Genomic DNA, 15,377 nt, shown 5'->3' on the forward strand with positions numbered 1-15,377 from the left:
ATGGGGACAGTATTCATCAAGCTCCGAAAATACAATATTAATAGTCCTCCACCCCTGTCCGGCTCCTTCTTCCAGACGTGGGAACTTTTGTGTGCATGCGTGACCTGTAGGTCACGCATGCACACTAGTGTCACTGCTCCAAAAGGAGCAGTGAAGCGCTTTGGGGAGACAGCTGATCTTCGGAATGATAAATTGCTTTGGCGCTCGCGTCGAGTTAGTATGTTAATTATCAGGGTCCGTCCGCTCCACAATAATTAACATAATGAATAGATCCCTAAAAGCGCCAACTTTTCATGACTCATCTTTGTTAGTCTGTAACGACCACTTTTAATTACTACTAGTTTTGCAGGCCAGATAGAGATGCAGTGTGAAAGGGGACAGCCTGGGAATAACCGGGGTCCAACATGCGTTGTGAAAGGGGTTTGAGCAGCTGTGACGCGGCTTGAAACCGTGTTCATTAACCTGAATCGGACCCAGGGTTTAGGTGTGAAAGGGATTTAATTAGGCAGCACAGATGGTGTAATGGTTAGCATTACTGCCTCACAGCACTGAGGTCGTTGGTTCGACCCCCACTACGGCCCTAACTGTGTGGAGTTTGTATATTCTCCCTGTGCTTGCGTGGGTTTCCTTCGGGTACTCCGGTTTCCTCCCACACTCCAAAAATATAGTGGTAGGTTAATTGTCTCCCAACAAATTAACCCTAGTGTGTATGTGTGTGCGCATGTGGTAGGGAATATAGAGTGTAAGCTCCACTGGGGCAGGGACTGATGTGAATGGACAAATATTCTCTGTAAAGCGCTGCGGAATATGTGTGTGTGCTATATAAATAACTGGTAGTAATAATAATAATAATAATAACTGATCTAAGAATCTGGTTATCATCTGGCTAGATCTATACAATTATAAAGATAATAACCAAGGTTAAGGGAATAAAAGGGCACCATACATGCAAGTTCAGTTCTAGTAATTAGAGTACAATTAATATGTGAATATATGATAGATGGCTTTACTCCTAGTGTTGTACCCCTATTGCAGTGGCACAATAATTAGCATTGCAATTTTCCATGTATTGCATAAGCTTAAAAATCTACTGGAACTTTTCACATCAGATTTATTTTATCTTGAGAATATATAAGTGACTCCCATATTACATTGTCTGTAGGAATTCCTAATCTGTATTTTGCTGTACCCTCGTTGTCTCAATCCTAAACTAATTTATATCAGAGAGTCTGACCAAAGTGAATCTTCAAGTTATTATAACATTTGGATTTTTTTTTTTTTCAAACTAGTTTATCCACATTTTAAACATCCACTGGTTTCTCAGTACATTGAGCACAGTACCTCCCTTTGCTAGAATTTTAGAACACAGACAATTTATCTGAAGAGGAACAAGCTACACTTCACCCAAAATGACTCAACACGGTATTTTCATCCTGATCTCAGTGATCCAATGGGGTAAGTCAATTTATATGGAATATTTAGCAATTAGAACAATTTGTGAGTCCTGGCAGTGTAGAACTATATGGTAAAGTTTTGACCTGTCAAGTGCAAGTAATAGATACTGTGGAGCTTCAGTCGTATTGTTTTTGTGCAATGTTTACATTTAATATACCTTAGTTTACCTTTATACATATAAAATGATCTAATAAGTGAGTACTGTTTAAAGTTTTGACTTCATGACTTCATTAGGGATGCTGTTCTTAAATTCCATATATGGTCATGTCAAACTTACTGTAGGGAATACGCTGTATCTTATAAAAAAAAAACATGCACAAAGGGACTAAAGACTTGCAAGGGTAAGTATGTAACGATTTGTACAACCAAACTATCCTGTAAAATTATTATATATTTTTTAATTTAATAAATAATGATTTTGTTTTGTACAGGTTTATTTTTAATTGTATAATAATAATATTATTTATTATTATTATTAATAATAATAATAATAATAATAATAATTTATTATTTATCAATACTAATATCAGACCTCAGTCTCCGCCCCCCCTATTCAGCACCGCCCTCCTCTCTCTTTCCATCCCCACCCCCTCTCTGCTGTTTCCCACCCCCCACCCAGTTCATTATGACTCCATCACAACTACCCTCCCTCTGTTGTTCTACCTGACTCCCCCTCTGTAGCTTTGTCCCGCTCCCCTCCAGCCTCCATTCTTGCCTCGGCAGTAGGTCCTCCTCTACACGCTCCAAGTCTGTCCTATCTCCATTGCAGTGGCACCCCATGAGGCACTTGCCCGGGCATCCGCTGCATGGGCTTTTATTAGACACGACAGACCTTCTAAAATTACTACATAGACTAATGTAACGGAGCCGGCATATGCTGGGTCACCTCAGTCTCCGCTCACCCTCCCCATCCCAATGCCACCCCATTCCAATGCGGCTCCATTACCACCCCCCTTCCCATTGCTCCATTGCTTCGTTACGCTCCCACTCCCGAACTTACCCTGGTAGCGGGACCTCCTCCTTAAGGAACGCATTTAATAATGAAGCATAACCCCTTTAGCGCTCGATAAAGGGGTTATGTCATCCTTTCTGTATTCAACAAACAGAGGTAATGTAAGATTACAGCTGTGTGCCACAGCATCATTCTTGCCATCTTTAGAAAACAGAAAATTGTATTCGTGCCAAATTTTTTATGTAGTTTTGCTCATCTGTAATGTATACACACACATTATTGTTTGTTTCACGGGCGCAATATATTCCTATTATAGTTGCTTCACAAACCTGTTATGCTGTGTGTTGTCATATAGGATATTACTGTATAACCTGAGCTGATCCAAGTTCTCTCCTGTTAGATGTCTTATTACAGGCTGATAGAACCTGTATAGTTTACATGTTGTTAATACATTTATATTGAAATGCATGGAAATTTCACCTACTGTATCATTGTTCTAAAAATAAGTATATTATAATTATATTTAGTGTTCTGTTAATGCTGGGGTGTGCTGCATACTATGCAATTAATGCTCAGCAAGAAAGTTACTGTTTGTGTAGCTATTTACTTGCCAAGCAGAAAGTGTTCCTGGAAACTTTATTGATATTGATTATATACATATACAGTACTAACGATCCGCATTTCTGTGCTGTATTTGCATTATGCCCTAGGTACATCCCATGAGAATCCTGTCTGCAGTTACTTCAACTTGGAACAAAACTTTACCAATGATAAAAACATTCCGGGTACTATGGTTCGCCCAGTAAGAGACTGGAAAACTCCAACTACAGTGATTATCAATATGTCCCTGTATACAATCATCACCTTGGTGAGGCTATCAGTGTCATGGTTGTATTTTTTTTTTTTTTTTAATTCTGTTCTTAAAAACACTGGGGCAACTTTTTTTTTTTTTTAAATGAATCTAGCCACTGTGAGGCAGAGAATGAGAAGTAAGCCTAAGAGTTTTTGCAGATTTGTGTGATGTACTGTAGCCTGTTTGACTGACATACTCGCCTACTCTTGTATGGGAGACTCCGTAATCTCGGATGGCTCTCCCGCCTGGCCGGAAGAATGGGCTTGTTTTCCAGAAGCTGCCTACCAGGCTGCCCGCTCACTTCTCGGCAACAGTGGTATTGTATAGCAGGGGACGGGGCATCGATGATGTCATAGTGCCATCAAGCCCCCGGCCCCACTCACTTAGCTGTACCACACCCTTAACACTCCCATAACACACCCTTAAGACTGACCACCTTCATGCATCTGAATAGCCACTTCACTATCACTGCCCGGCAAAGCCCAGCACATTTCCAAGACACTTCATATACTATGTGTTTCATTCGGAACTGCACCTCTGTGCGGCACCTGTAGTCAGTGTAAAGCCGGGCTTTACACTGACTCAGAGTGCCGTTTAAAATTTTCACCTGCAATCCACCATAAGCAGCGGCTTCATTAATTCTCCCCAGAGACTCATACTATACGTTAAATGGAATCCATTTTGAACCTTACAAGTACACTGTATATGGAAAAGTTAATTTATAATTCTATCAATTAAATAAAAACTTTCCAATGTACAAAGTTGTCACGACCCAATTATCTCAGAATACTGCACATGCACAAATCGACCAGCACATGTACAAAAAAACTATAAGCACACGCATGTCAAAGAACAGGTCACAGGCAAATACCGTGGCATTCCCAAAATCACGTGTGCTAATCTGATATCATCACTCAGTGATATTTACTGTGACGTCCAACAAGCAGCCAATGGCTAATTATCGTATACTAACTCTTTCATACAGTTACTGCAGATTTTCCTTACTGTCTCCCTTGATTATCCTTGGTAGTGTCTCTTTCTCTTCCTGTCTGGCTCTCACCTGTGACCATTCTTATGCTGGGTACAGTCTCGTCAATATATCGCTCGTTCTATCTATGTACACCCAATATGTCTGTGAACTACGTCATTTACAGGCATATCAGGTCGGCCATGTAGCACAGCCAATGCCAATAGATCCGAAAGATATATCTGTGTGCACGGACGATCCACCGACCACCTGTACCCTGGCTGCAGGGACCTCCGAAACGTAGATCACAACTACTGTAGGTGGGCATTTAAATCTGCCAGCTCAGTTGAGATGTCAGCCCAGACACATCGAGCAGCCGATTGGTTATATAGAGCTTACCAATCGGCTGCTAGAATGGCGGATCGGTCTGCTGACTGATTCGTCGTCAAAGTGTGTACAGTCATGATGTCATAACATTTGTGACGCAAGTGAAACCACGCTGAGGTGGAGTTTGGATGTAAAAAAGTAGAAGATTTAGAAGGTACGTCCAAAGCACACATACTGTAGGAAAAGTGACTTTTAAATTTTGTTCGACCATGCCTATAATTTATATGTGGACCTTAAATTATGTGAAAAGTCGTGCAGCACATTCAATGGGGACATGGCCTAAAAGCAGAATGTTGGTGTGCACATAAGTACATACACTAAAAGGCCACATTTTGAAATCCCTGCTGTCTATATAGTGATTCTAGTACAGAATTGTAGTCAGCATTTTTTAAAAATCTCAAAGTGGGTAAATGTCTTTGTGCTATCTTTGTTCCTCCCAGTAAACAGTGACAATATACTAGGCAGGGCTACAACCAGTGGTGTAACTATGGAGGGTGCAAGGGGTGCACATGCAATGGGGCCCGGCGGCTTAGGGGGGCGGCCCAGTGAGCAACCCACTGCACCGTGCAGCCTTTCCCCCCCGCACTGTTTATTAAAACTCAACAGCGGTATACAGTGACCACAAATGAGGATCGGCGACTCACTTTTTCAGAATGGGTGGATCCCCAGGGACGCACTTCCCTGCCATCCAATCCCCAGCTACTGGTTACATGATTATTGTCTCCCTTGGCCTGGTTGCAGGGAAGGCAAGACATCAAATAGGAGGTGAAGCCAGCCGTTACGCGCCCCTTGATGCAGCTTCTCACTCAGCACTCAGTGTGAGTGGGCTGCCTCGGCATGAAGACTGTGGCCTGGCCCCCGACTTGAAGACAGCACCCTGTATACAAAAGACTCCACGAACCAGGCAAGACACTGCGCGTGAGGCTGCACTCCTTGGGACAGGTAAGTGTAAAGCGGGCAGCGCTGCATTTGGGGTTTGTTGTGGTGCGGGTTGGGCAGGGGGGCAGAGTGACAGATGCCCCGCTGGCTGGTCCACGACTGTCCAGCCAGAAGTACAGTGCAGACGCGTGGCCCCAACCCCTCTCCCCTGCCTGCTATCTGAGGACAGCCCGGCCATGGCCCCAGTAGTCCCCATTTCTGCCTCTAATCCCCGCTTTCCATCTACCTCTAATGCCCAATGGCATCCAGGCCCTTCTCCTTTCCCTGCCTACCCCTTCAACTCCTCCTGTCTGAAGCTCTTCTTCACCTCCAATACCCAGTGGCACCCAGCACTAGCCATACCCACACTGGAGTCGGGAGGGCTGGGAGGGACTTAAATATTTTGCTATGGGGCCCACAAAGTTCTAGGTATGCCCCTGGCTACAAGAAGAATATTAAGTGGTTGGAAGGAAGTGGGAGGGAGGACACAAGAGTCTTTAGTTTATCTTTAACCTATAATGACATTGAAACTCTGCTATGGGAGTAGTTGGATGTATAAAATTAGTCAAGAATAGAATAGACCTTTTTCAGCTCTAAGCGTAACATTTCTTTTACCTAGTCATAATCTTTATTGCACATTTATTCCTGATCCCCAACTGAGTCAAAGGTATTGGCATATGCCTACAAGTTGCTTGGTGCACAATGGATGAGAACAAAGAGGGTAGTATACACATTGATTCCAAACCAAAGTATGATTTATTGAAGATTACATGATACAGGTGATAGAAAATAAACAGCAGTCAGTAGGTCAAGTTAGTAATCTCTTTTTCTTTTGGGCTAAGTACAGTACAGCCGATCAGCACTGTGATGTTCCAATGCACACAGTGACAGGCTTGGGCACAAGCAGACCCATTTATAGAGCTAAGTAAACAAGTCTTGCAGCTGCAGTCTGATTACCCTGACCTTTAAAACTGTTCAATATATTTACTGAGGCACGGGATGTGTTTTCAGACAGATTAGGCATGCACCATGACACAGATATTCCGATGTCAGTGGGTGATCAGTCATGCACAATAACATTCCGTCAAAGAGACAGCTTGTAGCATTTAACCATTTAAATACATGTCAACAAAAGGTTGAAGGTGGTCTCATTAAAAAAACAATGGAACTGCACATCAGTACCATCTTGCACCAGACAAATGGCCGATTCAGACCCAAACGCTAAGCGCGAACGCACGCTATGGGAGATTGTCGCTCGTCTGGGCATGCATAGGCATCGCAGTGCACGAACCAGTCACTGAGTTCGGGAATCGTGCGCTCATTGCACAAAGACTGAGTGCCACTTTGAGTGACAGAATGTGCCGTTTGTGGGTGGTAACAGGGGAAGATGCTTGTGAACGGGGGAGTGGTGCTGCGAACGCAGGCATGTCTAGGCATCAAAACAGAGTTTTATGGGTATGCATAATTAGCATGTAAGCGTCATTGTACACGTCACTTGGTTGTATTTCACTGATCGCAGTGCTTTCAGCGGGGTAGGGTCTATCTCAAGCACTGCGTGCTGCTCCGATGGCTCTCGATGGTTCTGATTAATCATACACTTCCTGGAGATGACTCGTGTTAAGAAAGAAAAGTGGGCATCTTTATACCGGCGTACGCTCACTCTGCCGTCGCTCTCTAAGACATAGAGGGCGTCCTTACACCAGACAGTGCGATCGTGGAATTTGCATACCCGCCCCCTTTTGGCAGCGAGAGAGCGCAGCTTAGCGTCCGGGTCTGAATCGACACCAAAGTTTAACCTTCATCAATTTTGGAAAATTTTAAAAAGAAAATTTTAGAAATAAAATTTGTTTGCTCATTATAGTGGGCATGGAAGAGGCCTGGATAAAATAAAAAAATAAAAAACATTTCTAGCTGTCCAAAACTAAACATTACCTTTGGGCCGAATTCAATTAAATGCGAATATGAATAGCCGCGAGAGGGAGCTCCCGCAGCTATTCAATACACCACTCTGTTTGGGCGGGCTAAAGGATTTTTTCTTGCACCCCCTTGGGGATGCGAGGAGAAATCTGACAAAAGTGCCCGACACGCAACTGTTTGCCGGCTTAACGCGGCGCTGACAGCCACGCGGCCGGCACTTCAGGTGGAGAATGCCGGCTCTCGCGCCTAAACGCCTAGGTTAAGTCGAGAGACAATATTTACGCAGTTAAGCAATGTTTTACTACTGCACATGAATGTAAGTCCAGGAATCCCTTATAGCGCACGTGAACCCAATCGTCCGATGGCATTTGCAATTGCGTACGGCAACGTTTACACTTGCAGAGGGATTTGCGATCCCTGAGTGTTTCAGGGTGGAGACTGGAAGATGACCTAAAGTGATCACAAACGGGCCATTTCATGGGCGTGTAATGGGACTGCCACGTGCCAATCACAAATCCGATGCTTCAGAGGCCATGCTTAGTCGGTTTAGTGGAGAGTAGCTAGTGTAGACCATAGGCTACCACAAAGTTTGATGGTGTGACCTATGTTGAATCGATGTTGCTGTGCTTACGATCTCCATCACAAATGCACAGACCAGGGAAGTGGGCGCCTCACAGCTCATACCCTCCATCACACCGTGCTGCACACAGGGAAGGCTGAGATTAGCATTTGCATATTTCCACAAATGCTTTTGAGAGAGCGACTGCAATACCAACCATCTCTAAATCAGGCCCTTAGTCTGTGTTTTCAAGACATTGCACAGCATGTGAGATTAGTGATGTATACAAAATCAGTATAAATAAAGTGTACTGTGAGTCCATTAATGATGATGTTTCACCAAACTGATCAAATTCTTTTTTTTCTTTTCTTTTAGGACACAACCCTTCAATCATTAATCACATATATCTGGTTTAGCATGGTAAGATACTAGAAATAACCTTTACTTTGATTCACAATATACCAGTGGTTCCCAAACTGTGTACCGCGGCACCATAGGGAGCCTCGGGACACTTGCAGGGGTGCCTCAGGTTGGTGGTCCAGCACCAAATCTAATTATTTATGATCAATGTACTGTATAGATGTGGACAAACAGAAGCACAGACCTGTCCACCACCACATAACTGAGCCTAAATGTGCGTACACACTAGACAATATTTTACACGATTCGCCTGATTTCGATGCATTGGAATGAAAAATCTTGTAAATAATATGTCCAAATTGTGAGTGTCCACTCACGATCACGATGCTGATGCGCGTACCTGCGGGTCGTACATCGTATATTCAGATCTTGCCTGCTGCAGGTAAGATCTGCCAATCTCATACACAATATTGTGCAATAGATAGATTTTGTGCAAGATAGATCTTAAGTCAGATTGGACACTTTTTAGCACCATTATGTGTCCTGGAGTGCCGGGGAGAGTTCAAGGGAAATAGCTCACGATATCGCATTGTTAACACATGGTCTAGTGTGTACACATCTTAAGGATGACAAGTAAGCACAATTTACACATTTTTTCTGAATTTCTCAACAAACAACTTTTGGCTTAGGGGTGCGGTGAAAACAATGCAGATACTCTAGGTTGCTGTGATTCCAAAAAGTTTGGGGACCACTGCAATATACTACTAATGTAAGTGATAAGAGTGAGTTTTATTACATTGCAACAACATTTTTAGACTTACAGATGTGGTTTAAATTTTAGGAATGGCAAAATGAATTTATAAGTTGGAATCCTGATGACTTTTGCGGGATTGATAGTATTGCAACTCCGGGAACAAACCTATGGGTTCCAGATCTCTACATCTATGAACTGTAAGCCTGTTTATTAGAGGGTTTGTGGGTCATTTATATGACTAACTTGCTCAGTATTCTCTAACATTATTATATACAATTCATGTGTTGTGTGTATTTGGCATAGGGGAATTTCTTAATACAGGTATGGTTCGTTCTTACAGAGATACAGATCCTCTAGTTCCGAAGATAAATCTCTTCCAATAATAGCCTCCTATGATATAAAACAAAAGGAGAAATAGAACACAATGGTGTAATACTGATGGGATCTATAAACACCACACGCGTGTACAGATGGTATAGGTGGCAGCAGGTTAATCCCAGTAGACCTTCAGCAGATAGAGTGCTCCCATAGATTGTAAATCACCCAAATGAGATAAGAGGATAGGCACAATTCATATGGATGCTTACACATATGCTTACATAAGCATCGCTGATGGGAAACTCATAAAGGTTTCTTTACTCCTCTCGTCTCTGCTGCATTTTAATCAGGCAACAAAAAAATACCAACCATAGGGCCTAAATCACTACGGATCGTTATAGCGATCGAAGCTGCGACTACACACGCAGGGTTGTTGTGAAAATATGCTAATGACTGCAATCGCAAAGCTTTTATTGAGACGCCCAAAGCCAGCATAGAGACGCCCACTACCGCTTTCGCACATCCGTAACACCTTGCAGTCCTGCGTATACATCGGTAACATCGGCCCCTCACGCACAATTAAAACAGGTCTGAGCTTACTCGGAAATTGCTAACCTCGTCGCACACAGTGAGTACACAAGCTGCGTATACCGTCGCATTGGCTAATTTATGCATGCCCATGCAATGGGGTTCAAAAGGACAGGCTCGCCTGTGTTTCTCAGATCACTCCCCCATCACCAGCCCCCAAACAAGGACATCCCATCCCTGTGTATGCGATGGCTTTGTATCTGCAATGCTAACTTGCGCACTGCAGTGTATACGCATGCGCAGTACGCACCATCAACCAATCTGTGTACGCGGATGCAATTGTGATCCCTGATGAATCAGGCCCAGTAATTAAAATGCAACAAAATGTATTGATATAAAACAAATAGGGTTAATATCCAATCAGAGGGAATGGTATATGTCACACATCCAACTCAGGCAGTCAGATAGATCCAGGGTGTCCTAACACTGAGTAGAACGGGACTACTATATTGGATGCAGCCACAAATGCTCTTCAAACACACTTAGTCACTATGCAACGTCTTTCACCAGAAATAGAAGGATCTAAAATATCCATTTTATTTCTATTAAAAGTCAGGATTTGGTTATTTTGCCTTATATGTAGGTTTTTATATTTACATAATTTTTATATATATTTTTTCTCATCTTTTAATGTTTTGTGTAATTGTTATCTCTGTATATGTTTATATACACCTACTTTGTTTGTGATATGTGTGTTTATATTAGTATTATGTGTGCCATTGAAATATTCATAGTGGCTATTGGTTATTATAATTTCATTATATTGTATTTATTTGTCAATTGCAATCTTGAGAACTTCATATATTTTAAATATACAGCATTGAATCCAACGATCCCAATAATTTCAAAAATATTGGTATTTTATTCCACAGAGAGAAAAAAAGGTACTCACAAAACCAGGATATCCTCACAAGATATAAGTAATAGATTATAAATTCCAAAAGCTATTTTGTTCCATTAGAACAATCCAAAAAAATAGAGATAATATTACAGATTGGGTCCTCCAAAAAAGTATGGTCATGAGGGTTAACCTATCCTTCTCAAGGAAAGTCCTGTTAAATGAAAAAACTACATGGATCCACACAGATGGAGGGTCCCTTTCCACCACCAACGCGTTTCTGACCAATAGGGTCCTTCTTCAGGGAAACGTGAGAACCTTTTTTTCTCTCTGTGGAATAATATACCTATTTTTTTTAATTATTGGGATCTCTGTATATTTAAAGCATATGAAGTTCTCAATGTTGCAATTGTGCCATTGGGATATACAAAGAAACCTTTTGGGGAATGTCTATACCTGTACCCAGGTGAGTTAATTTCCTTAAGGGGGATATATGTATATATTACTTACTTGCTGCACATACTAACGAAGATCGAGAAAAGCAAAGACAGCTTTTGAATAATGCATCTCACCATAATTAGGTGAGTTTAATATAGGTCTCCTGGTCCTGTATTACAATATTTGCGTATACATTGGACTAATCCACAGACTATATTCTTTCTCTTTTCTCTGAGAGGGATGTATGTTGCTATATCTGGGATATAGGGAAGAGCACTTTACTACATACAAGGACTGCGCCCTCTGGACCACTCATTTTATCTTCTATGTATATGAAGGGGTGGTGCTCCTGAGTGCGGACTGGGCTGCAGTCCCGGAGCGCAGGCTGTTGGGTATTTGTTTTGTGACACTATATGAGTCTATTTCAATAACTTTATTTACAATATGGTGCCTGTATACTAGAGATGTGCACCGACCCCCGTGTTTTGGTTTTGGATCTGGAGTGGTTTTGCCAAAACTTCACCTCCGTGTTTTGTTTTCGTGTTTTTGGTTTTGGATCTGGAATTTTTCTTAAAAAATAAAAAAAACAGCTAAAATCACATAAAATTGGCATTTTTTTTGTTCCTACAGTATTAATAACCTCAATAACATTTATTTCCACTTGTTTCCAGTCAATTTTGACCACCTCACAGCTCACAATATTGATTTTTTTTCATCTAGTTAAAGGGCCAAAAGGTTGCATCCAGCTTGCTGGCTCAAAACTGATTGATATGATTATTAATAGAGTTGAGGACTGTGCAAAGATGATGGTTGGGATACCCTTGAGGATTGAAGAATTGATAGTTGACAGTTGATGCAGCCCCTGGCTGTAAAATTGATAATACATTAATTAAAAAACAATTCATTGGTACAGACCTGAGCTAAATAATTAATAATAATTTAATTAAAAAAGTAAAAAACAATTCATTGGGTGCAGCCCCTGGCTGAATAATTAATAAAAAGAAATTCATAGGGGCTAAACCAATCTGTAAAATTGATAATAAATGTAAAAACAAATCATTGGTTTCTAAACCAACCATAACATTAGTTTTAAAATGTCAGGCAGCAATGCCCCAACCAGCACATAATGGAAAGGAAAAATGTGCAAGATGGAATAGTCATTGGGCCCTCTCACCCACCCTTATGTTGTATACAAAACAGGACATTCACAATTTAACAAACCAATCATTTCAGCGACAAGGACTGCCAATTGTGGCTGAAATTATTGGTTTGTTTGGACCCCCATAAAACAAGCTGCCAATGTGATATGGACATGGAAATGAAAATGATCCCATACACAAACTGGCTTTACATTACTAGTTGTCGTCGTCCTCGTCATCCCCATCAGTGTGTACATCCTCTTCTTCACACAATATTAATTTGTCCCCGCTGGAATCCACCATAGGCGCCTCTGTAATTGTTGGTAGAGGTCTTCCTCGTGGAGTTTGTAATTCATTTTAATGAACATAATCTTTTCCACACTTTGAGGAAGTAACATCCTACGCTGATCACAGACAAGATTGCCAGCTGCACTGAAAACTCTTTCGGAGTGTGGGCAACTTAAGTAATACAAAGCCAGTTTGCGTATGGGCCTCCAAATTGCCTCTTTTTCCTGCCAGTACTGAAAGTGACTGTCTGACATGCCTATTAGGATGTTATCTCTGAAATAGTCCTCCACCATTCTGTGAATGGAGACCGTATCACAAATAGTCATGGTAGAAAACCTGTCACTAGTAGGCAGTTCTCTCAGGACCAACCAGATGTAATTTTCTGGTGAACGATCTGCATGACCAACAGGCATTCTGTACGGAAAATTGAGTCTTTTCCTGGCAGCTGCAGAAACTGAAGGAGGAGATGATGGTGTTTCACGTGCAGCTGCAGCTGACAATTTTTTTACCAACATCTCTTTGCACAGTTTTAGATTTCGGTCTGTTGGAAAGAAACTCACAAGGTAGGACTTAAACCTAGGATCCCAAATGGTCGCCAAAATATATTTTTCAGATTTCAATAGATTGATGACTCTTGGATCCTGGTCAAGTGAATCAAGGGCTTGATCCACCAGTCCAACATACTTTGCACAGTCAATCCGTTTCACCTCCTCCTTCAGTTTCTCCAGCTGTTTTTGCAAAAGTCTGATGAGGGGATTGACATGACTCAAGCTGGCAGTGTCTGAACTAACTTCACGTGTGGCAAGTTCAAAGGGTTTGAGAACCTTGCACAACACGGAAATTATTCTCCACTGTGCTTGACTAAGGTGCACTCCCCCTCCATGGCCTATGTCATAGTCCATTATATAGCCCTGGATGGCCTTTTGCTGTTCCTCCATCCGCTGAAGCATATAGAGGGTAGAAATCCACCGAGTTACTACCTCTTGCTTCAGTTGATGGCAGGGCAAATTTAACAGTACCTGCTGGTCATGCAATCTTTGACAAGCATTTGCCGAATGTCTAAAATGTCCGGATATTTTGCGGGCAACGGAGAGCATCTCCTGCATGCCCCTGTCATTTTTTAAAAAATGTTGCACCACCAAGTTAATTGTGTGAGCAAAACATGGGATGTGTTGGAATTCGCCCAGATGTAATGCTCTCACAATATTGGTGGCATTGGTCAAAATCACCAGTCCCGAGGAGAGTCCAAGAGGGGTAAGCCATTTAGCAGTGATTTCCCTGAGTTTTTCAGTTCTCAGCGGTATGCCTCTTAGTGAAACCAGTTATGCAAAGACTAGCCTGCCTCTGTATCAGCTGTCTTTTGGTAGATGTTGCTGCTGCTGTTGCTGTTGTAGGCAATACACCTAGCCAGTGGACTGTCACAGCCATGTAATCCTGAGTTTGCCCTGTCCCACTTGTAGACATATCAGTGGTCAAGTGGACAGTGGGTACAATGGCATTTCTGAAGACCATTAATAAGGTTTTTTTTTTTTTTAATGTCCTTGTACAGATTTAGAATTGCTGTTCTAGCGAAGTGGAATCTAGAAGGGATCTGGTAGCGGGGACACATGACTTCAATTAACTGTTGAAACACCACTGTGGTAATGGAGAATACTGGATGCACAGCAAATACTAGCATAGCTGTTATGGCATCAATAATCCACTGTGCAACTGGGTGATTGCTGTCATACTTGTTTGCCCTTGCAAATTATTGTTTGACAGTTAATTGTTTTTTGGAGGATACACTACAAGTAGTCTTCCTCCTGGTCCCCTTCTGGGATGAAGATCCACTCACAGCAACAGCAGCAGCAACAGGTGTAGTCATCAAGGATCACGGATAGGAGAGGAGTCAATCATGCTTCCAATAACAACATTGGATGCAGCAGGACTACTCCCGATGATGAATGAGGATGTTGATGATGCAGGTGTTGGTGTTGGAGATCGAAGGCGTTTGGATCCCACAGAGAGGGAGCAGATAGGTGACACTGGTTTTGGAACTTGGTGACATATACTTTGATATTTGATGAATGCGCTCCAAGTGACGTAACAAGGAGGAGGTTCCTAGGTGGTTTAGGTCCCTCCCTCTACTCACTATTGCTAGGCAACCGTTACATATGGCTTGACAACTGTTGTCCGGATTGGGGTTGAAATAATTCCACATGTGAGAAGTGGATTTTTTTGTCTTTTGCCCTGGCATGACAACAATGGGCTTTGGCTTTTTCAATCCATGGGCAACAGTTGTGCCTTACTTACACAAAGGACATCCTTGGCGTCAACATCCTCATCATCAACCTCTTCATCAACATCCTCATCATCCTTAGCGCCTTCAACTACCAAAATATCCTCCTCCATGTGCAATTCTACAGAAGCATCCTCAATAACTACGTCTGCAAGGTGTTGACTGCCCTTCCCCACATTTACAGAGGGCACACAAATGTTGGAACTTGGAGGATTCTCCAGTACGCTAGTATTTAGGTCTGGCTCACACATGGCAACCACGGACACACTTGCTCTATCCTCGGGGTTTTGTGATTTCGATTTCTCAGGGCACACAGTTGGTTTTTCCGGAGCTGTCTTAACTTTCACATTTTTAATTGGACCACCACC

At 42.2% G+C, this 15,377-nt stretch overlaps 1 protein-coding gene across 1 annotated transcript in view; it reads left to right on the forward strand.

The window, feature by feature from the left end:
* The first annotated feature begins 1,409 nt into the window (after positions 1 to 1,409).
* LOC148524689 (5-hydroxytryptamine receptor 3A-like) overlaps positions 1,410 to 15,377 on the forward strand; it is a 57,136-nt gene continuing 43,168 nt past the window's right edge. The window contains exons 1-4 of the mRNA XM_088471976.1: positions 1,410 to 1,455; positions 3,118 to 3,275; positions 8,384 to 8,428; positions 9,210 to 9,319. Of these exons, the coding sequence (XP_088328102.1) occupies positions 1,410 to 1,455; positions 3,118 to 3,275; positions 8,384 to 8,428; positions 9,210 to 9,319 (359 nt within the window). The remainder of the gene's footprint in view (positions 1,456 to 3,117; positions 3,276 to 8,383; positions 8,429 to 9,209; positions 9,320 to 15,377) is intronic.

This window comes from Taudactylus pleione, unplaced genomic scaffold (genome assembly GCF_031769625.1).
Source record: "Taudactylus pleione unplaced genomic scaffold, aTauple2 ptg000117l, whole genome shotgun sequence".
Lineage (NCBI taxonomy): Eukaryota > Metazoa > Chordata > Amphibia > Anura > Myobatrachidae > Taudactylus > Taudactylus pleione.